General features: G+C 53.2%; 1 protein-coding gene and 1 pseudogene across 8 annotated transcripts; both read right to left on the minus strand.

Annotated features, from left to right (window-relative positions):
- Positions 1 to 52: 52 nt before the first annotated feature.
- LOC117076664 lies at positions 53 to 812 on the minus strand (annotated as a pseudogene). The gene has a single exon (XR_004434438.1). The product of XR_004434438.1 is annotated as an uncharacterized LOC117076664 (transcript).
- Positions 53 to 22,900, minus strand: PWWP3A (PWWP domain containing 3A, DNA repair factor). 7 transcript variants are annotated; one of them, XM_033200424.1, is made up of 15 exons: positions 22,852 to 22,874; positions 21,356 to 21,481; positions 20,718 to 20,803; positions 19,459 to 19,529; positions 19,223 to 19,335; positions 16,907 to 17,797; positions 15,375 to 15,476; positions 13,162 to 13,232; positions 11,355 to 11,431; positions 10,525 to 10,585; positions 8,655 to 8,730; positions 8,351 to 8,401; positions 6,913 to 7,349; positions 4,905 to 4,993; positions 1,481 to 1,925 (listed from the first exon to the last, which is right to left on the minus strand). In XM_033200424.1, the coding sequence occupies exons 5-15, from the start codon at positions 19,230 to 19,232 to the stop codon at positions 1,868 to 1,870; spliced, it is 1,923 nt and encodes a 640-aa protein (XP_033056315.1). In that variant the 5' UTR covers positions 19,233 to 19,335; positions 19,459 to 19,529; positions 20,718 to 20,803; positions 21,356 to 21,481; positions 22,852 to 22,874; the 3' UTR covers positions 1,481 to 1,867. The 7 variants fall into 7 exon arrangements, 6 of the variants coding, with proteins under 6 accessions (XP_033056313.1, XP_033056314.1, XP_033056318.1 ...); XM_033200422.1 differs by lacking the exon at positions 19,223 to 19,335 and having other exon boundaries at positions 53 to 1,925; positions 22,737 to 22,900; XM_033200423.1 differs by lacking the exons at positions 15,375 to 15,476; positions 19,223 to 19,335 and having other exon boundaries at positions 53 to 1,925; positions 22,737 to 22,900.

Below are 22,900 nucleotides of genomic sequence, written 5' to 3' on the forward strand. Positions count from 1 at the left end.
GACAACCCACACAGTGGGATGTGTTTGGAGGTTCAGAAAAGACAAGCCAGAGGTCTGGGAGGTGTTTAATTCCACCTCAAACAACTTGGCAAGGTCAGCAGAGAAGCAAATGGGTAAAACTACTTCACAACAGCAGAAAAATTCCAGCAGGGGGGCGTGGTTCCCACAAAACCGTGGAGACATGTCCTACCCTCAGGAACCCACCATGGAGGGCGGCTGGGGGGATTTTCCACGAGGCAGCACGAGGCCCATACACGCAATGCTGCTGAGCCCCTCCTCAGGCGGTGGTACTGGCTGCTTCTTGTCCCTGAAAGAGTGACCGGCAGGGGACCAGGGCCGTCAGGGGTCTGCCCCACTGATCCCGACAAGACAGACCCCAGCGTGTGGGCATAGGAGGCAGAGCTGCCAGGCCAGGGCCGGGTTTCCTGCTCTCGGATTTGACCAGAATCAAGCGAAACAAAGGCCAGTGAACACCGAGTCCCAGAGCAGCCGCCCCTCTGGTACCTCCCGAGTCCCAAGGACCCAATACGAGAGCCCTTGAGCCTTCGTCCTGCTCAGCGCCCTGCACCCCGAGACAACTGTGTTCCGATCTCCTCTCCGGTGGCTGTGGTCAGCTGGGGAGGGCCTGGGGGAAGAGGGTCATGGCCCCTCAAAATAAGGCCTCCAGCCAGGGCCAGATGCAGCCCACCTAGTGGGGAGAAAGCAGCCCCCAGGCCACCGGGCCCTGGAACCCTGGGAAGTTCACCAGCACTGCTGTCCAGGCGCAGCCTGGAAAGCATCAGCTGAGAATGGACACTTCATTGTCTGTGGCTTTGCTCTTAACAGCACATGTGACCGTGCTGGAGCCTGGCTGAGCCCCACCGAGTCACAGCCTTCAACAACCTGCAGACCCGGCACCGCCCGACACCATGCTGTGGACCACAGCCGACCTGGCAGCCACAGCCTGGAAGCCGTTTCTCCAGACGGGAGCGCAGTTGGGCTTCCATACAAAGGCTGCACTTCTGCGATGGTAGGGCACAGGACAAGGCCTTCTTCTCACTCGACCCCAGGGCTCCCAGAGTGACCCTGACTGCTGCGGCCAGCACAGCCATCCGCGCCGACGACCGCGGTGACTGGCCATGCAGTGATGACACAATGCAGGGAAACTCACTCAGGCCAGGCGGACAGGCTGGGGAGGTGGAGGTGGTCCAGCCCACGGCAGCCAGGGCACGCGGCTGTGCGCTGTGGTCCACTCGCCCACAGTGCGGAGCACAGAGGCCCCTGGAAAGGTGCGTGTCCCGCTCCTCTCCCTGCAGCCACAGCAAACACGACACAGAGCAGCGGCTCGTCTCTGCTCCTGCCTCTAACGAAGGCTGTTTCCTCACAGCTGCAGAGCACACTGAGTGGCAGAGCAAATTCTGGAACCGTCGCAGGCGGAACCCACACAAGGGGGAAACAGACAAAACAGCAAACCCGGAAGAACCATTCCCGCTTCCGAAGCTCCCTCGTCACGGCAGATGCTTAAAACCTCCCGTTTAATATCAGATGCCACAGACAAGATCAATGTGTACGTCGGGAGAAACCATAGCACAGTCACGAGTACTGACGCACAGCGAACACGCTTCTGTCCTTTCAAAAGCCTTTCCGGAACGGTGTCTTGAAAAAAATGCCAAAAATAAAGTGAAAAAAAAATGCCAGGGAAAGAGAACTGGCTTTCAATGTTAACAAAATGGGTTCTCCAGAAGTACGGAACTCAGGACAGCCATGCACAATGCACAGACAGGCCCAAACGCAAATGTGCCCCGAGCCCCCCATCTTCAGACACGCTCATGCACACTGGAGGCGCTCCCACCGCCAGGCCCCGCTGACAGCACAGCTGGCTGCTCCATCACCAACGGCGCCGTTTCCGCTCTTCAAGGAGCTGGTTGTCAAATATTTCTTTTTCCCTTCAGAAAACAAGAGTCTTCATTTTAGTAATTCATCATTGTGTGTTAAAGAATATGAGAGGGCTGGGTGTGGTCACTCTCCTGTAATCTCAACACTTTGGGAGGCTGAGGCGGGTGGATCACGAGGTCAGGAGTTCGAGACCATTCTGGCTAACACGGTGAAACCCTGTCTCTACTAAAAATACCAAAAACAAAACAAAAAATCAGGCGTGGTGGCCCATGTCTGTAATCCCAGCTACTTGGGAGGCTGAGGCAAGCGAGTTGCTTGAACCCAGGAGGTGGAGGTTGCAGTGAGCCAAGATTACACCATTGTACTCCAGCCTGGGTGACAGAGCAAGACTCCGTCTCAAAAAGAGAGAAAAAAAAAGAACATGATAGAGAGGCCGGGCGCCGTGGCTCACGCCTGTAATCCCAGCACTTTGGGAGGCCGAGGTGGGTGGATCACGAGGTCAGGAGTTCAAGACCAGCCTGGCCTAGATGGTGAAATGCCGCCTCTACTAAAAGTACGAAAATTAGCTGGGCATGCTGGCGGGCACCTGTAATCCCAGCCACTCGGGAGGCTGAGTCAGGACAACCACTTGACCCCAGGGGTAGGGGGTTGCAGAGGTTGCAGTGAGCTTAGATCGCGCCACTGCACTTCAGCCTGGGTGACAGCAAAACTTCGTCTCAAAAAAAAAAAAAAAAGAAATATATATATGTGTGTGTGTGTGTGTGGGCGTGTGTATGTATATATACACGAGAGGGCAGTTGTTTGATGGGGACAGAGCTGCAGTTTGGAAAGATGAAGTTCTGAGATGAGCAGTGAAGCCGGCTACACAGCAGTATGAACGTGTTCACCACCATCGAACCGTACACTGAAAAAGGGTAGGACAGTAACTTTTATGCTACATGTAATTTTTTTCTTGAGACGGAGTCTCGCTCTATCGCCAGGCTGGAATGCGGTAGTACAGTCTTGGCTCACTGCAACCTCCACCTCCCTGGTTCAAGCGATTCCCCTGCCTCAGCGTCCCGAGTAGCTGGGACTGACTACATGTACCGCACCACCATGCCTGGCTTTTTTTATTTATTTACTTTTTTTCAGTAGAGACAGGGTCTCACCATGTTGGCCAGTATGGTCTCAAACTCCTGACTTCATGATCCACCCACCTCAGCCTCCCAGAGTGCTGGGATTATGGGCATGAGCAACCACACCCGGCCTTAACAATGTTTTAAAATAATATTTATTTTTAGAGACAGGGTGTTGCTCTGTCACCCAGGCTAGGATGCAGTGGCATAATGATGGCTCGCTGCAGCCTCAAACTCCTGGGCTCAAGGGATCCTCCCCCCTTAGCCTCTCAAAGTGCTGGGATTACAGACATGAGCCACTGTGACTGGCTAAAAATAATTTTTTACGAAAGAGTATGAGATGCCAAATTGTCCTTACTAAGTGACCTCCCTGCAAAGGAAAATTATAACAATTGCTTAGCCAGCAACCCCTCTCAGGAACAGGGCTGCCCCGGATCAAAAGAGATCAACAAGGGCTGCTGGCTCTGATGTGCGCCCCAGCAGACCTGGAAATAGGGGAGAGCACGCCAGCTGCAGCACCAGAGAAAGGCAGGCGTGAAAAGGATAGCCTTGGGAAGAGTGCAGAGCAGCTCATGGTGCAACTTGAAAAGGACAAGAGGGCCTGGGAAACACCGTGCAGGGGGCGGGGACTGGGTCCCAGGACACCCAGTGTGTGACCCAAGGCTCCACTGAGGCCAAAGGTCAAATGCGATGCCGCTCACTGGCCTTGTTACTCTGACCACGTCCCCGGCATGATAAAATCATAGCCTGTGTATTCAACCCAACCAACTTCTCCATCACAGTATCAGCACCGTTTCTCACAGTTTGCTGGAGGTTTTGATGGTAACTAGAAGCCGTGATGAACTCCTAACGGGTTTTGATGTCGGCAACACAGACTTGGAAAAAAAAAAATCAGGAGGATGGAAGATTTCCACAGATGGGAGTGGAGGGTGAAGAGGCTTCTGAGACAGAGGGAGAGGACAACCCAGGAGGCTGAGTCCAGGCGTGCTGACTCTGACCTGACTTCCCCGGACCTCACTTACTCTTACGGCAAGCATGATAAGGGGACCATGAAGATCCAGCAGGAAAACACCCAGTTTCTGCATCCGAAGGCCTTTCCTGTTTCAGTAAGCCAGCCCGGCCAACACTCCCTCAGCAAGGCCAAATTCCACCTTTGGGCACTTTGCGGGGGTGGCCTGCCAGTGACACCGAGGCCCCACACCCCCTCCTCCCTGGCCTCTCCAGCAGCCCCTCCTGCCCTGCCCAGGGAGGACATGGGGCTGGTGAGGCAGTTCAGTGTCTTCACCACGAGTCTCCTGTGACTGTGGGACCAGGAGACGTCGGTGGCTGCACAAGCCGCCCCGGCCAGAGACCCTGTCCTTGACTCTAGTTGAGTCTTCAGCCTGTCACTGCCCCGTGGGCCCCGCCTGGCTCCCAGCAAGGCCTGGCCGCATGCCCAGAGACAGGATTAGGCGCTCTGGGGGCCAAACATCCAGGGGCGGCTACGCACACGGATGTGAGAGAAACATCTTGATCACAGCATTCTTCTGGCTGCTGGAAAGCACCGGGCCCTGCCGCTGCTTAATCTCGCTGTACTTCTCACACAGCCATGGGGCTGCGGAAAGAGGGGAGGAAAGTTCAAAAAGCAAACATCAACCCCTGCAAAAACAGATTAAGAACAGACATGGCCCAGGCACGTGCCCGTGGCACCGTGCTGCCCACCGCGACCAGCTGGGAGACCCGGACGCAGCCTTCCTGGAGGGCAGGAGTGACCCGCAGGGCGGCTTCAGCATGTGTAATCAGCTCACCGCCCAGCACCTGGACCACCTCATGAGGGGAGGGCTGCAGCACCTGGAGTCAAACTGCCCATAGAAACACAACGTGGAACGTAGAGATGCAAGTGGTTGGAGCCAGCACCGGGAGCAGCCTGCCTACCGGTAGCTCAGCGAAGGCCCCTTGATGTACTTCTCCTCGGCTGTCTTGTAGTCCACCTCGTCCACTGCAGAGATCGCACAGATGATAGCCTGTGAGAGGGCACGAGGCTCAGCAGCAGCCGGCACTGCCCAACTGGCCCCATGTGGCCCGCGGCTGAGAAGGCCTCAGGGAGCCCAGGTCACCAGGTTCCGCCCTCCAGACAAGGTCTAGCTCATGGTTCAGAAGGTATGAACCTAGTCCATGAACCCCTGCTTGTAATGATGTTTCTTAATTAAATCAGTGTTATCTTTTGGACTTAGAAACAACAGCTCAGATCACTAAAAGCACAGAATAAAAGGCAAGACCGAAACTCACAAGTGCATTTCTGAAAAATTTTAAGTATTTTTTTGTTGTTTTTTCTGGGACAGTCTTGCCCTGTCACCCAGGTTGGAGTGCAGTGGCACAATCTTAGCTCACTGCAACCTCCGCCTCCCAGGTTCAAGTGATTCTCCTGCCTTGGCCTCCCGAATAGCTGGGATTATAGGCACCCGCCACCACGCACGGCAAATTTTTGTGCTTTTAGTAGAAACGGGGTTTCACCATATTGGCCAGGCTGGTCTCAAGCTCCTGGCCTCATGATCCGCCTGCCTCAGCCTCCCAAAGTGTGGAATTACAGACGTGAGCCACCACACCCGGCCTTAAGTTTATTGTCAAAAAAAAAAAAAAAAAGGAATATCCTGAATACACAGTGCATACCTGACACTAAGGAATCACCCCATGTTTAGTGTGATGATCATGGTAAACACATTTTTAACCGAGTCCGACTGGTTCAGAACAGACTCTCTCCCACTCGGACCTGTGGACATCGGGGCCAGACTGTTCTCGGGGGTGGGGCCGTCCTGGGCACCGCAGGGGGCTGAGCAGCAGCCCTGCCCCAACCCACTCCATGCCAGAAGCACTCCCAGCTGTGACAAGCACAAACGTCCCCAGACACTGCCAGTGTCCCCCAGGGGGCAGAATCACCCTCATTTTAGAGATACACACTAAAGTATTTATGGGTTTAAAAAAAAAAAATGTGGCCAGGCGTGGCGGCTCACGCCTGTAATCCCAGCACTTTGGGAGGCCAAGGCGGGTGGATCACAAGGTCAGGAGATCGAGGCCATCCCAGCTAACATGGTGAAACCCCGTCTCTACTAAAAATACAAAAATTAGCCAGGCGTGGTGCGGGCGCCTGTAGTCCCAGCTACTCAGGAGGCTGAGGCAAGAGAATGGCGTGAACCCAGGAGGTGGAGCTTGCAGTGAGCCAAGATGGCGCCCCTGCACTCCGGCCTGGGTGGCAGAGCAAGACTCCTTCTCAAAAAAAAAAAAAAAAAAAAGCTTGAGGGTTTTTATGCTCCAAAAAATAATTCCAGGCAGGTTATGGGCACATTAAGAGTTCATTATGTTATTTTCTTTTGGGGTCTATTTGAAAATTCCCATAGTTATGAATAGTTTTGAGTATGTTTTTTCCCACAGATGTACACATATGCCCAGCAATGTCCTCTCTGAAATTTCAGATACAAACTTCAAAATAATCTGTATTTGCTCCTCACCAAGCACCAAATCCGCAGCTGAAGTTCAAAATCACAGTCTAATTTCTGTTTTTTTTAACTTACCATGAGTTTATCAGAGTATTAGATGCATAATCGACTTACAATTTTTCAACTTACAATGGGTTTACCTGGGTACTAAATGCGATTCTGACTTGGGAGTTTCCAACTCCCCGTGGGTTTCCCAAGACTGACCCACCGAGGCCGGGGAGCACCTGTGCACCCACGGTGGGGAGGGAGTTCGCAACCCCGGCGCTGACAGCTTAGGACAGCTCCCACGCAGCTCCGTCTCTGCACAGGGGTCCAGCGCAGGCACTCACATTTCCCAGCACTGATGGGATGTAAACACTCGAGGCCTCCGCAGCCTCCTCGTGCAGAGTGTTGGAAAATCCCAGCATTGGCTCCTCCCTGCCCACACGACACACCAGTCTGCGGCTCACCTCGGGCAGAAGCACGTCCAGAATGAACCGGATCCGGTCACCGTTGGTGCGCCGGAGCACCTTGGCGCCCACCTCCTGGTAGACGCCCTGCAGGTACTTCACCACCAGGTCCAGCTGCCCTTCGTCCTCCAGGTAGGTCTCCACGCAGGTCACGTACTGGCTGGAGCTCAGGAAGGTCTGCAGCCAGCGAGACGGCTTCCTGCTCTTCAGGATGGCCCGCAGGTGGCTCTCCGCGCCCTTGGCCTTCACGATGTACTCCACCAGCTTCTGGTTGGCCCGGTCCCGGGCAGCCCGCGAGCGGTCGGGGAGCACTTTCCGGCAGGGCTGCCTCTGCCCCAGAGGGCGCCCCACCACAGGCTCCTCGGAGCTCCCCTTGCTCAGTTGAGGAAACCTGGTCCCCAGGACGTCCTGCTGGATGGATTTTCGGACAGGAGAGCCTGCAAAGGAAGCACCTGTCGAGGGACCAGTGCGTGGGCTGCCTTCCTCGGGCGGCAGTGGGTCAGGGCCGATGGAATGTTGCGACATGGCAGGGGTGAGGGCAGACCCTAGCGCTCGAGCTCCGTGTCAGCATAGGAGTGGAGCGTTCATGCTCGTAAAGACACTTCCTCTGCTGGGACCCCTGGCCTTTCTCCCCTCACTGGGCCCTGCAACCAGGTTTAACCCTTAGAGCAGAGCAAAGTGCCTACCCGTGTAGCACTGCCCAAGAAGAATCAATTCAGCCACGTCCACTCCTCTACCAACTGGGAGGCACAGAAAACCCCACTACTGTCGATAACCGAAAATGCTGGATCGACAATGAAGTGGTGGCCAAACATCCTGGTGTCCGTGACACGTTCTCTTTTTTTTTTTGAGACAAGGTCTTGCTCTGTCACTCAGGCAGGAGTGCAGCAAGGCAGACACACAGGTCACCACAGCCTTGAACTCTCAGGCTCAAGCCATTCTCCCGCTTCTGCCTCCCAAGTAGCTGGGGCTGCAGGCGTGCATGCCACATGCCTAGCTCATTTTTTTCTTTTTTTTTTTGTGGAGACAGGGTCTTGCTCTGTTGCCTAGGCTAGTCTTGAACTCCTGGCCTCAAGCAATTCTCTTGCTTCAGCCTCCCAAAGTGCTGGGGTTACAGGGTGTGAGCCTCCGCACCTGGCCTACATTCCTAACAAGACCTGATGTGTGTGGCCACCAGCCACAGCGGGGACAGGGTGGGTGTGGCCCATGGGACGAGGGCCCCAGGGCAGGCTGGGGAAGCTGCACCAGTGGACGCCAGCAGCCCGAGGTCCCAGGGAGCCTCAGGGGTCAAAACCTCATAGGGGTTGCACAATGCTGTGTGGCTATGGACAGTGCCTTGACCCCAACGTCCCCTTCCACAGCTCTGGACATAGAAGACTGCTTTTTCTAAAGGGCTAAAAGGCCGACTACACTTTCCAAGATGTGCCTGTAGACTTACTTATATCAGCCGCGTAATATTCCAGGAAAGAGCCAGCAAAAGACCCGCAGCCTGCAGGGGGTGGAGGGAGAGAGCACTCTGTAGACCTAAGAGGAGTCCTGGGAAGTGTGTTCCAGCAGCCGGCCCAGTATCTCTGTTTAGGAAACAATCAGGCCAGGCCAGAACCCCAGCCCACCCACAGGGAATGTCCCAGGGCCATGAAAACATGCTCCGCCTCCAGGCAGCTCCAGCCCAACCCCTCCAAGGGGTCTTCAGGGGAGGCTGGATGCTGCCCGGCTCCACCCCTCCCCAGCACCCTGCATACCTAACCGGACCCTGTAGTCAGTGATGAGGGAGACGCACCAACCAATGGCCTGGTCAAAGTCCTCCCTGGCTTGGTTCTATAACGAGACCCGGGCGATAGGCGTCAGTGGGAGGCTGTGCCAGGCACCCCGGGTTCAGAAGCCACACAGAGCCCAGGGACCAGCCAGGTGTCCAGGCTCCCCACCCTCCAGCCCACACCTCTGATCCTCCCTGACAAAGGAGCAGACACCTCAGGCAGGGATCCCCTGTGAAACGGGAAACCCACCAGGCACAGGTCTGGGCCCTGAGCTGCTCAAATGGTGGGCACAGGGGACCCGACAGCTTGGGCCAATCTGAACGCATCAACGGTGGAAACACCTCCATGTGGCCACTGTGCCACATGACAGGACCTAAGTCCTGGAAATAAGCTGTTCTAACAGCCGTTTTTGTTGGGAGCTGTTGACTGCAGCCAGGCTAGGCCACCACCTGGGCTGCGCTAACAGCACCTGGGCTAGCAGCAGGGTGGGTCCTCAGAAGAGGACACAGCAGCCCCAAAGATGCCACAAAGCCACGACCATCACACAACGACCCAGGAAAGACTCTGGAGCCGAGGGCCACGGGGGGCACCCCATCAGAAAACCCCAGGGCCGGGTGGACGCCGCGCTCTGCCGGCCCAGCAGCCCCTGCACTTTGCTAAAGCACGGCCTCCCCAACAGCACCCCTCAGAGGCCACAGTGACTGCCACTGAATCGAGTGGGCTTCGAGAGCCCCACACACCTGACTCACGAGCAGACGCGCGCGCACTCTCAGGACCCAGGGTGTTTTATATAAACAGCGGCCCTTCTACGTTTAAGGCACGGAGCTTCCTGCTGTCCTCCTCACCCCACACCTTCATCCATTTTGAGAAAGGAACTCAGATCCGGCCGGGCACGGTGGCTCACGCCTGTAATCCCAGCACTTTGGGAGGCCGAGGCAGGCGGATCATGAGGTCAGGAATTCGAGACCAGCCTGGCCAATATGATGAAACCCCGTCTCTACTAAAAATACAAAAATTAGCGAGGTGTGGTGGTGCATGCCTGTAGTCCCAGCTACTCGGAAGGCTGAGGCAGCAGAATCGCTTGAACCCAGGAGGCAGAGGTTGCAATGAGCCAAGATCACACCACTGCACTCCTGCCTAGGCGACAGAATGAGACTCTGTCTCAAAAAAAAAAAGAAAGAAAGAAAAGAAAGTAACTCAGATCCCTGAGAGTGGAGAAGACCCACCACATTTTCTTTTTTTCCAGAGGAGTAAAAATAACTGCACTGAGTTGACATGTTGGTGCTGTAAGTCGCTACAACAAAATGAGTATTTCTAGAGGAAAAATAGACATTTCTGAGTTAGACAAACCCCTTGCAGTTCATCGACAGCATGTGATAAAAGCTGGCTGCAGATCCAGGGAGCGGGAAGCCGCTCTGCAGCAAGCTGTCTGCCACGTGTTATCAGCCAGGCTCACAGGCGGCACTCGAGGGCCCACAGGGCTCCCGACGCTGAGCTAGGGACGCCCCCGGCCGCAAGGGGCTGGCCCCCGAGACCCCCGTGCCTTGCGCAGGGGCTGTCTGCTGCAGCCTCGCCTGGTGGCCCTGGGCAAACTGTCCTCGCCAGAGTCCCAGCGTCCTCACCTGTAAAGCGGGGAAATGGGGCCACAACTTCCCAGGACAGTTGTGAGAATTCAGTGCAGTGACTGAGCCCGTGATCGAACTTTAACGGCCAGAGTGCATCCCGGCTCTGTTACTTCCCACAATCATTCACACACATACACCGCAGCCAGGATTTCAAGAGCTACACACAGAGGACACATTTACTAATCACAAAGTCAACCATTTAAAGCAAGCACAAAACATAATCCACCTACCAGAAGTGTCTGTTTCTCTTTACAATCAAAGTGCTTTAAACTTTTAAGAGACACTGTGAAACTTAAAGCAGAGAGAGGGAAAAGTTAACATGAATGAACTTCCTCTAATAAGCTAAAAACCTTTCCCTGCCTGATTAAGATCAGTGGAGGCTGCTGGAGGCCCCGCCAGCCCCAGCTTATTTACGGAAGGTGACCGTTTCCTCAGCTGCCAAGAAGCCCCTAACGCGCCATGGTGGGCCCAGTGACTTCAGCAACACTGACTGGGCCCTGCCAGGACAGGCCAACTCTGGGGCCTGGGTCTCCACTCCACACCTCCCACCTCTCGGGGACAGCACAGAAGTACCAGATGACACTGGTTCTGCGCGTTTGACTTGGGAATGTGCACCGCAATGGTTTTAAAGGCTGCTTTCGGCCGGCTGATCCATCCACATGTGTTTTCATCCCATGACTAAGGAACCACCACGTAACCCAGGGGCAAACTCAGGTGGATGCAGGACGCTGTCTGCACACCTGCGTGGACATTTTGCTAGTTTGCGGGAAACAGGGCCACAGGGAGTGTCTGGTTGGGCTGCCTTTCAAAGCCAGCAAATCAGGTTGTGAAAACTGCAGTGTCTGACTGGATCCTTCACACACAGCCTTTGGTGTGACTCACCCTTCCCAGTGAGTGAGAGGTCACAAGAAGGACATGCCCCCAATGAGACCCTGCCAGCCCTGCCTAGGCCTGGACTCGTGCCGGGGTCTCCCCTCTGCCCCTCTGTCCCCACGCCTGCTCTGAGAGCGGCCAGCCTGCCACCCGGGCCCACTCGCAGAAACCAAGAACAGCGGGTTACCCTTTCCTTTTCGGGTTCATGTCTCCCTCGATGTAGAGCACACTTGCTTTCTTATCTCTCTGCCTGACGCTTTTGACCTGTTCGCAAATCCAAGAAAATAAAACGTCAAAAGAGAGATCGTGGCTGACATCACATGATACATCTAACAGGCGTTGCCCCAGCTCTGGGGCACCCCAGCAAAGTCTCCCGTAAGGAGGCATTAAGAAACGGCCCCACGCTCTGCCACACGCATCACTTCAACGCTTTCCCGGCAGAGCAGAATCAGCCAGTTTTGTTTGGGTTTTTGAATAAAAAGAGCCACAGCTACCGCTGCCAGCTGCCTCTTTAAATGAGCGTCCTGAGATTCTCCAGCGGCTCGGGGGGCAGGTTTGTCCTCCTCACGCCCTGGGGGAGTGGAGGAAGTGCAGAAAAGCTCGGGAACAAGCCCGGGCCACATGGGGAGGGGCAGGGACTGCGCCGCGCTGCCACCTCCCCCCAGCCTCCTCAGTCCTGGCCTCCCGGGGCCACCGTGAGAAGGCAGCGAGGAGCACCAGCGACCAGTGCCTCCGGTGGCCCTTCCACCCTGCACTCTCAGGAAGGCTGCCTGTTCTTATGCCCCAGGAACCTGTCACATCAGTGACCTGTTAACCCAGCAGGGACCCCAGAAACTGATGAAAACAAGAGAAGACTAGCAAGGTGCGGGAGGGGAAGCCAGTGCCAAGGGAGGGCGGAGGGCCCAGAAGCCCGGCCTCCATCACTGCAGGCCAGCAGGCGACAAGAGGAGCCCAGCTAGGCCATAAATGTGTTGAACCTCCCCAGCAAACAGCACACAGACTCAACCCCAGGTTTCCCGGAACCATAATCAGTCACATGCAAGGAGCCTGGGTGACTCGGGTGAGGTCAGTCATTACAGCAACAAAAGCGTCTCCGGATTACTGCAAAGCAAACGCCTTTTGGATTTAAACATCGTTGTCTCTTAGGAGGATAAAGGGAAAAAAGGGATAAAATATGAAGAAGAGGTGAGGGCCAGGACAGCACCTGTGCCCACAACAACAATCAACTAATGACCTACAACTTCCAGGCCTGCAGAGACGGAAGCAGAGAATCTGCCCCGGCTTGAACGCATCACCCACACCGGGAACTTGGACAGGATTTCAAACTCCTGTTTGTTTGCATGCAACCAACCCCACCACAAAATCCAAATTAATGAGCTCTAATGGGGGAAAACGGGTTAAAATGCACAATTAAAACAAGCAAATCACAAATTTTTTTTCCTTTTTCTTCCCCCCTGAGATGGAGTCTCGCTCTGTCGCCCAGGCTGGAGTGCAGTGGCACGATCTTGGCTCACTGCAACCTCCAACTCCCGGGTTCAAGCGATTTTCCTGCCTCAGCCTCCCAAGTAGCTGGGATTACAGGCGCCCGCCACCACGCCAGGCTAATTTTTTTGTATTTTTAGCAGAGACAGGGTTTCACTGTGTTGGCCAGGCTGGTCTCAAACTCCTGACCTCAGGTGATCCACCCACCGTGGCCTCTCAAAGTGCTGGGATTACAGGCGTGAACCACCGCACCCGGCCACAAATATTTTTTTCGAGCAGGTCTTTCTAAGCCTGCTTGGTGAAAATCTGCCCTATAAACTTAACACCATTTCTTAATTTAGGTACAGGCATCTCCTAAAGTCTTTTGTATAAACCCACCAACTTTTCCCAGGAAACACAAAATAATGAAAACATTTATCCAGGTGAAATTATCAAGAACTGAAAATAGGTGGAATACAAATTCGTGAAATTTAAGTAACTCCATCTTAGAAGACGGAGGAAGCTGTTCTTACCACTGCAGGCCAGAAGGGGTATTTTCTATATTTAAGCCAGACCAGCATTCCCACTTCAAACGAACGTGGTTCTAGAATTAAAGAAAAAAGAAAAACAAAAAAAAGAATAAACAAGTCAAATCCATATCAAGCACGGGATGTAACAGCCTGAGAAAACAGCGCAATGTTGTTGAAACCTGACTTTATGTCATTCACTTAAAAGATGAAGAAAATCTGAAAGGCAGATTCACATTCCCCACACTACTGGAGTCTAACCAGCATCGATGGGACAGTAAAACCACAGCCGCCGCCGAGTGTGGGGCTGCACCAGGTTCTCAGCTGTGACAAACGCACCCTCGGGACGGGAGCAGCGCATGACGGGCGGCAGGGGCTCTGTCCTATGTGGGCACAGCTTCCGTAACTCTAAAATAACTCCACAGAAAGGCGCTGTTAAAGAGAGCGTGGCACAAAACAGAAGGGAGATGATGGTATGCGAAGAAGACGCACACACAAGGGCTGAGATTCTAAAGAGGATTCTGAGAAACTACGGTAAAAAATGGGAAAATTATTTAAATCATAACCAGAAAACTATGTATGAATGAATTATTTTCAATGCCAAAAAAGAGTGAATTATTTAAAATGTTAAAACTAAAGTATCAGAAAAACTACTAGAAACAGTCTGTCCTTAGACACACAAAGCCTGTGTCTGAGCGCACTGCGGAAGGTGGAAGGAAGTGCCGTGGTACACGAACACGGATCAAAACCTAAAGGCCTATAAAGTAACCATTACATGACCAGAGGAAAAGGGAGGCCAACTGGGGTGAGTGCCTGCTGTGAACACGCACAGCGTCGTTTCCCCTGGTGAGGGGCATTTCGTCTTTGAGAGAAACTTCCAGGCCCACGTGGACAAGCAACCAATTCAAAGGCTGGTCAGCGAACCCTCAGAAAGATGCCCAGCCTGACAGGTAGGAGGCAAAACCACACGGAAGCAACACCCAGTTCCCACTGCAGGCAGAAGGCAGGCAGCACCAGGCTCTACGGCGTCCCGGTAACCGACCCCGGTGGGGCAGCGTGGTCGGAAGGGGCCCTTCCCAAGGGCACCGTGTTCTTTCTGTGTGCGAACTGATCCTGCAGAAATGGTTTCCTGGAAGTCCCGATGGGTGCCCCACGGCACCTGCGGTCCTGGGACCATCCAGACGGGCACCCAATGGATGGGCAGGGTTTGGTGAGTGGTGACTGCTCACCCCAGAGGGAAAGGATCAAAAGAACATGTGGAAAACTGTTAAAAAGTCTGACCATTAGCATTAGGCAAAAAAAGGGAAAATGTGAAACTGTAATGAAGCCCTTTCAATGAGGGAAAAGCACTCCAACAGTGTGGACAAACAACATAGCAAGGCCACAGGCACACCAGTGTGCACGGAATGGCGCTCCCGGGGCTGCACAGGCACCAGCTTCCTGGCCAGGGGGCATCCTGCATCTTACGGATGCTACCAGTGGGGAAGCCCGGGTAAGAAGCCCCCTCACCGCCCTGTACTATTTTCGCAACATCCTGTGAATCTATAATTATTTTGAAACTACAAGGTTAAAGAAAAGAAAAACAAGACTCGGCTAAGAGGAAGGGTTCATGGGCGAGTCTAAAGTGGGGCTGGTTCTCACGACTTGGTTCGCAAAGCTGACTTTCTGTTCACGGCTGGCTCAGATCTTTGGGTCTCTCGTTTCTAGTCCCTTCCACGCAGATGCTCAGCAGCACCTAAGGCAGGTTTTCCTCTCATGCAGCAGCTACTTACAGGAGGGGTGCGGGAGCAGTTCCCCCTTGGGCTGAAGACCCGGCCTCCCAGGACGGCCCCCCAAACGCCATCATGGAAGCCGCCAGACAGTACGTGGCCACACCCAAGCGATGGCGACACAGCCCCTCGGCTCACAGGGCCATCCCTCATTCTCAGCGAGGGGACAGGAGGACAAGGGCTTGAGGTGACAAGAGTAACGCTCTAACAGGGAGGGCTGGGCCGTCTCTTCCCAGGAGTCCCTCTTCCCTTTGTGTAGGTTATCCTTCGGATAGAGGACTGAAAATGTGGCACTTCTGAAGGTCCCTTCCAGGTCTCGGTTCAGTGGGAGAGAAATGAACTCACAGGAGACCTTGCGTGGAGGATGTGGGGTCCGATCTCAGAGCCCTGCCGCCGCTGCCTTTGAGTGTACCGTTAGGACTATAGGCACACCCCGTGGTCATTTCTTACCATGGTATAAAAGGACTCTTGGTGGCTCCTCGTCTTCCTCGTCTTCCTCCAGGACAGAACGCATGGAATTAGACCCCATGGACGCTTCGGAAGACTGGCAGTCTGCCAATAACGTGATATTACACTTTCATTGTCATTGTATTATCTTGATGACTCATCCCAAGAAAACATTTCATGACACATGACCATTGATGCATAAAGAAAAGGTTCTGTGCTATACACGACTCCACACTGCCAAATTCAAATAGAGTGTGCTTCTATTAAACTACATTTTAAAGAAAAACGCAAGAGGGAGGGAGGGAGAGAGGCCTGCGGTGAAGGGAAGGCGGGCCGTAAGCAGCAGCCACCTCGGCCACAGAAGCTGTGCGCACTCTGGGTGGGAATCCCTTTTGTCCCGGCCCTGCTGCCCCTTCACATCTGAAGCGCTCAGTGGATACGCAGGAAGGGGCCAGGACAGGAGCTGACTATGGAACAGGGTAGGGCTGTGGAGATGCAGGAAGGCGCCAGGGCAGGAGCTGACTGTGGAGCAGGGCAGGGGTGCGGTCACTTTGTCTTCCGAGCGTGGCAACCTCAACATGCTAAGGAGATGACAGCCTCAGGAAAGAAGTTCAGAGTAAAGACAGAAATATCTACGCAGTAAGTTTGTAGAGAATAGATTTCCAGACATTTGATCATACCCTAATTAAGATTCCTGGCCGGGCGCGGTGGCTCAAGCCTGTAATCCTAGCACTTTGGGAGGCCGAGACGGGCGGATCACGAGGTCAGGAGATCGAGACCATCCTGACTAACACGGTGAAACCCCGTCTCTACTAAAAACTACAAAAAACTAGCCGGGCGAGGTGGCGGCGCCTGTAGTCCCAGCTACTCGGGAGGCTGAGGCAGGAGAATGGCGTGAACCCGGGAGGCGGAGCTTGCAGTGAGCTGAGATCCGGCCACAGCACTCCAGCCTGGGTGACAGCGCGAGACTCCGTCTCAAAAAAAAAAAAAAAAAAAAAAAAAGATTCCTGAACTAGCATTTCAAAAATAAGGGATGCTACGATGTTAAGGGAAAAAAGTCACAGTGCTTGCCTGCAACCACACAAAAATGTATCTGCACAGAACTCTTAAAAAGTCAGGAGTCTTTTGAGTGAGTGAATCACTTTTCAGATTCCTGCCCAATTTAATGGGAACACGTTACTGCTTCTGTAAAAAGAGTTAATCCTCGGGGGTGCAGCCGGAGCTGCAGCCTCAGCACGGCCACAATGCTCCCAGCCCTGTCGCAGACAATCGTGGCCTGCCGCCCCTCCACGGACTCCCCACTCACTCAACTCGCTTCCCTTCTAAACAAAAATAAGATGACAAATATTCAGAAGTTGAAGCAATTATAGCCCAGTGGGGAGACAAACAAAAAGGAATGAGGAAGTCTCTGCTCTATTTTGGAAACGATCTCATTAAGATCTGGTCAAAAACACCCACGTGCCTGGCTCCCTGTCTAGCTATGGAGGGGCAGGACTCCACCCTCTACGCTCTCCTCCTCCAGGAGAAACTTTTACCTTCCTCCGGCTTCTGGGAATCTGGGCAAGGAGGACGTCTGCTTTCATCCACAGAGGCGTGGGAGGGAGGCGGGCTGAGCCTGGTGGTGCTGCGCAGGGTCATAGACTCTCTGGGCCCCGGCCCGGGGGATGGTGCGTCTCCTGCTGCCCTGGGCTCCAGCTGCGCGGCACGGGGCCTCTGGCTGCCATCCAGGCGTAGCCTCTTCTTCGCAGGGCGCTCTCTGGGCTCTGAGCAGGGCGAGGGCTCAGGGGCCGGGGGCACAGTGAGGCTGCCCAACGGGAGACCAGGGCCGCGTCCCTCAGCGTTGGCACAGGGATCGTCCTCCCTGACCCCGGAGGGCGAGGACGGGGCTGCCCAGCTGCCTCCCTTGCTCCCCATGTCTCTCTCCGCAGCGCCCTCTGAAAGGGAAGATCCATTCCGGCACAAGCTAGACTTCTGCACTGAGTTTCTTCCCCTCTTACTTGCAAGAGTCCAATTTTTGCGGTGGATTCTGGACCCGCTCTCACCCTGAGCACCACCTCCAGCTGAGAGGACCGACAGGCCTCTTGGGTTTTCACTTTTCCTGAGCCCCTTCTTGTGGTCCGCTTTGCACTCGGGGTCCTTTTCACAAGTGAACGAACTTGACAGGCTTTGTTGCACGCATTGCCTCCCCGTGTGAGGTCCGGAACTGCCCAACACATCTCCACGGGGAAGAGATGAGAAGTTGGAATCACAGTGCGAGGAAACGTGTTCCGTGGGCTTCTCTCGCAGAGACTGGTCGGCTCTGCCTGTCCCTGCGGAGCTTTCTTGACTCCAAATGGGCCCCTCGCTCAGAACATCCAGAGCCACGCGAAGTGACCGTCTGTAGGCCAGTTCTTCCAGGGGTACCGCAGAAACCTCATTCTGCGAGGCTGCAAGGACCGAACACACACAATGCTGGTTACGTTCACTAGGCAGGCACTGCGGTCACGCCATCGCTTTAAAAGCCCGCTTGTCTCATTCTGACGGCTAGTTTCATACCTAAATCACTGAAGGGGAGGACTAACATTTCTCACCTACATTTTCCCAAAAAGGGGATGGGGCTACAGAACAACAGCTATTCATTCCGGGATTCGAGGCTTTATTTTTTTAAAAACCAAATTTACTGACCTTAACCTGATTGGCTAAAAAGATAAATTCCTCCAAGTTACAAAACAATACTGTGAGCAAAATGTATTCAAATGTTTTGCAAATCCTCTCTCAGCTTTACAATTTCAAATTCAATCAGGGTCAATAAAAACCAATGCCAACTAAATAAAGAACTCTGCTGGCAACGTATTCTTGGTTGGTGCGAGGGTTGGTGGTAGCAAGGAACAGGAGATTTAAAAGGCTCATTGTGGGCTGGTAAATTTTCAATACTTCTTTGCAAGGGCATTTCAAAGCCAGCAAAGAGCATCGTGGGCCTCTGGTTTCCAACCCAACCTCCCTGCTGCAGTACTTTTATTTATTCATTCCGACATATAGATACAGCGCTATTTATTTGAACAAGATGATAGATGTAATATCACAACTCAGCGGGCATAATGCCTCAATCAAAACAGTATTTTCCCCGTTGAATATTAAAGGCACCCACAGACAACCAGCCCCCAACACAATCTGCGCCAACAAGGACGACGCCATCCAAGATGACGGTCAGCCCTGCCTAAGTGATGCAGAGATGGAGCCTGCTTTAAACAAGAGCTGTTTTTCGGAAGACAGGAAAACAGACTTGAATTTATAAACATCATTGAAGGAATTCCGTTCCATCTTTTCACAAGACAAACAATTATTTGCAATGGGATAAACAGTCCCACTTTGAGGAGAAGGAAGGCTGGCACGTTGGGTTTGCGGAACTGTGGCTGGGGGACAGGCAGTCACCAATGCTCCTCATTTGTCATGTGTGTGCATGACGAGTCCCTGGCTGGGCTCAGGCAAACCCTTTCTCACCCACAGCGTGCAAAGGAGGTGGGTGCTGAACTGGGAGAAAGCACACCCGGACGGACAGGAAACCGAGAGCTCCACTTCTGACCTGCCTCGTGCCCACCAAGACAGTGCCTCAAACAATGGGTGCCACCAACCTCAGTGCCAGGCCACCCGTTCTCTCCCCTGGGCTCCGCTCTGGAATTTTAAACACATAACCAACTACTTCTCAAACCTTGGGCTGAGACCAGACTGGCCAGGCAGCGACAGAACCACGGGAAGTCTTACTATAGGAAGAGGAAAGGAAAAAGGAGAACCTCCCCCCTCATGGCAGCAAAGTCCTTCCTCGTCTTGCGTACTGGAGGCCACGCAGATAATGAGATGACCTTGATGCTCACCACTGACCATTCTGGGCGTCAAGAATAGGAGTGGTTCTAGGGGCAAATTCTGGAAAGGTTTAAGAAAGCAGATCCATTTTTCCTTCTCCTTCAGCTCAGGGGATTCGCGTTCCCTTGTATGAAGAAAAACATGGTGAACAGGGTGAATTTTTACCCAGAAACCTGAGCCTTCACATTCTCCCAAATGACCTCTTATTTTATGAGAACCTAATGGCCGCTTAGAAATCCGCTCTTACCTAACGAGGAGGCAATGGCTTCAATCTGAGACTTCTCTAGGATCTCCACTTCCGTGCTTCTCACCTTAATTCTGCAGAGACAGAACCGGCGTTATACACCACCAGCCAGCGCCGCCACGACACTTTCAAACATGTTTTCCTTTAGATAACAAAAGAATTCATTTCATTTTCCTCCTCAACCTTCTACTGAAACCAAAAGTCACAGCCAACTAGGAATTCATCTGCCTGAGGTTAGAGGCAGCAAGAACCCTGGCGAATGTTTTGGTTTTTTTTTTTTGATCCCCCTTTTAAGACAGAAAAGGTTGGCTGGATTTAAAAGTAAAAATGAATTCAAATTGTGACTTTTATGAGGCAAATCCTACTTTCAACTGCACAAATAACTCCTTTGTTAGATTTTCAGAGTAGATGGTAATGTCACTAAAAGCTGTTTACAGCCCAGCAGGTGCATTTTAGTTTAAAAGGATGTGCTTTCCTTTTAAACTCGAGTATTCAATTACCTTCCCAGCCGCAGGGAAAGTGTGAGCTGGGGACCAAGCGTGCGTCCGAGGCAGCTCTGAAGATGCAGGCAGGAAAGAGTGGGGTAGGGGGAGCTCCACAAGACCAACAGGGGAGCCAGTGGCTCGGACTACGCGGGGTCAGTCTCCTTGCTCTCTTCAGAATGCAGAATTCTCACGGCAGACGCGCCCTCGCCACAATCACACAGGACTGGGGCGTCGGAATCCCCGTCATTCTAGACAATCTACACCTTCCCAGTGCCTGACACTCACGGAGCAGAACAATGTGCCGCCTGGTAATCAGTTATTTGCCTTTTGAATGTTAAAGACTAATTTAGAGTGACAGGCTCAAAAACCAAATATTTCCAAATTGATGGGCCTGTCACAGAGGTTTCTGAAAAAAGACACACAGATCTCTGGGAAGGAAATATCCCTATTTTTCTGGCATGGTAGTCAAAAAAAAAAGGAAACATCCCTATTTTAACCACAAATAGGGTCTACCCTGAGTATATTTACATGTATTCAATGTTTGTACCAATCTCTCCGTAGATCTCACAGAATGCCTCGTTTAGATCTTCACCTTCCAAACTGACATAAAATCAAACTACTTGCTTTCTCGTGAGGTTTTTATGAGCATTAATGAATTACATAAATGATGAATAAGCCCATTAAGAATGGGCTTCAACTGTTTTGTGGGGGGTAAGGGATTGATGTATCAGAAATCTACACAGGAAAAAACAGTATTAAAAAAACAAGACACTTAACTTTTCCTCTAGGGAGAGGATTTGAACATCTAGAAAATATTCCTTTTTTCTCTTAATTTTTGTTGAAGTCTCAGTTCGGGCCAAAACCTATTTAAAATAAAAGAAGAACCTTGTTATTAAAACAGCAGACATAGCGAGAAACAGTGGCAACATTTAGTACAAATGTAACAGGTAATCCTGAAGGCCTATAACCACAGGATTTCAGATATTTGGTCCAATCCCCATTGTTTCACAGATGGGGAAACTGAGGCATGAGAGGCCAGTGGCAGACAAAGACAAGGACCCGGGCTTTTGCACTGCAGCTGAGCATTGTCTACTGAATTGCTGGAAAGCATCCCTGAGCACGACGGTAATTTACTATCACAGGGCTGCTTGCCAGATCTTTCCTTGAGTTACAGCCTGACGTGCCTTTTTATAGCTGATTCTTTTTTTTTTCGTGTGGAAAAAAAAGACATTTCTGGAAGAGTAACCTTGGAAGCACTAGACCAAAACCCCATTAAATGGGGAACGAGAATCAGTGCCAACCGTTCTGGCTCAATTATTTCACTAAAGCAATTCCTAGGTATCTCCTGATAAAGATTTTACTTGTCACCCGAAAGTCATTTCTAATTCCTGAAATTACAGAATAATGGCTGTCACCTTTGCAGGCCATAACCGCTTTTCCCATCGGCAGAGGACATACTTGGCATCCGCCATCATTTACACTCATGTAGCAAGTGGCAGTGATTTGGCACAAAGTACTCCCAGGTCTGACGCCGAGGTGCCCTGCAACAAAATTTGCACGGTGGTTTATACAACTGTTTGCTTGCGATGTTAACGCAGACACAGCCCTGGGGGGCAAAGGTTAGTTCGGCTTAGCCTCAAGTAGATGGTTCAATTCCACAATCTTGCATTGAGATGCTCAATGCCAAAAAGCAGACTGACAAACAGAAACGACGGGGCTCGGAACCCAGGGAGATGCCTGCATTTTTTTTTTTACAAATATAATACAGCACAGTCCCTCCCAACGGTTCTGTCTAGATTATTTTTAAAAGGCTCCTGAATAAATCATCTCCGTGCAGAAGACCTGCCTCCGACCTCGGCAGGAAAGGCATTTTACACAATCAAAGCTCACAACCCTCCCCAATTTGGGGAGTTAAGAGTTGACCACAGCACAAAAAAAATTAAGAGCGGAAAAACGACTGCTCTTTTGGCTGCCATGTCCCTGAAAGGACAGGGACAGCTGCAGACCGTTCACAGCATCAACGGGAAGGACTGGCTCGGTTGTTGACAGAAATGAAAAGGAGGCTTGGGGTGGGGGTGGAATTTAGCAGCAACGGAGGGGGGCGTCCCCCCAGCAGGGAAGGGGGGTTCCCTGCAGAGGTGGGGGTGGCGTTTCCAGCAACAGAGGAGGGGATCACAGCAGCAGCAGAAGTTGGGGTCCAGGCAGCAGGGACAGGGATTTCACGGCGGGAGGGAGGGTTGTGGCTTGCAGGAACGGGGGATTCGGGCAACAGAAAAGGGGGTCACAGCAGAAGTGGGAGGGCTCAGGGAGCAAGGATGAGGGCTCACGGAGGAGGTGGAGCGGAGGGTCCAGATGCCAAGGATGGAGGATTTCACGGTTGGGGGCGAATCCAGGGAAGGAGATGGGGTCCAAGCAAGAGATGGGGTTCACGGCAGATGTGAGGGGGATCCAAGTAAGGAGATGGGGATCTAAGCAGCAAGGATGGGGGAGGGGGTCCACGCAAGAGACGGGGTCCAGGCAGGAGTGGAGGGGCCCACGGAGGCAGGGACAGGAAAGGGGGTCCAGGCAAAGTGAGGGGTCCACGGAGGCAGGGACGGGAAAGGGGCTCCGGGCAGAGTGGTGGGTTCGTGGCGCCAGGGGCGGGAAAGAAGGTCCGGGCAGAGTGGGGGGCCCATGGCGGCGGGGACCGAGCGTCCCATAGGAGTCTCTAGGCCGGGGCCGCCCCTCCCCCCAGACCCGGCCTCCTCGTCTCAGCCCCCGCCCGGCGGAAGCGAGGCACGCATCCCGCGGGCTCACCGGGCCCCCGGCGTTTCCCAGCGCGGAGCCCCGAGCCCGGACAAGGAGGTCGCAGCGGCCCCAACGGCGGAGGACCCGCCCGCCAACCGCAACCGTCCGCGCCGCCCGCGCTCACCGCCTCCGCCGCCGCCGCCGCCGCTCCCCGCGGGGCCTGGGGCGGGGTT

Source organism: Trachypithecus francoisi, unplaced genomic scaffold (genome assembly GCF_009764315.1).
Source record: "Trachypithecus francoisi isolate TF-2019V2 unplaced genomic scaffold, Tfra_2.0 Lachesis_group5, whole genome shotgun sequence".
In the NCBI taxonomy this organism is placed as follows: Eukaryota; Metazoa; Chordata; class Mammalia; order Primates; family Cercopithecidae; genus Trachypithecus; species Trachypithecus francoisi.

Coding starts and splice junctions, on each gene's coding strand:
- PWWP3A (XM_033200422.1), bottom strand. CDS start 21,415: ATGATGGCGGATGCCAAGTATGTCCTCTGCCGATGGGAAAAGCGGTTA. Junction 15,477..16,906: donor TTCCCAGAAGCCGGAGGAAG/GTAAAAGTTTCT, acceptor CGTTATTGGCAG/ACTGCCAGTCTTCCGAAGCG. Junction 10,586..11,354: donor ATGAACCCGAAAAGGAAAGG/GTAACCCGCTGT, acceptor CTCTGCTTTAAG/TTTCACAGTGTCTCTTAAAA.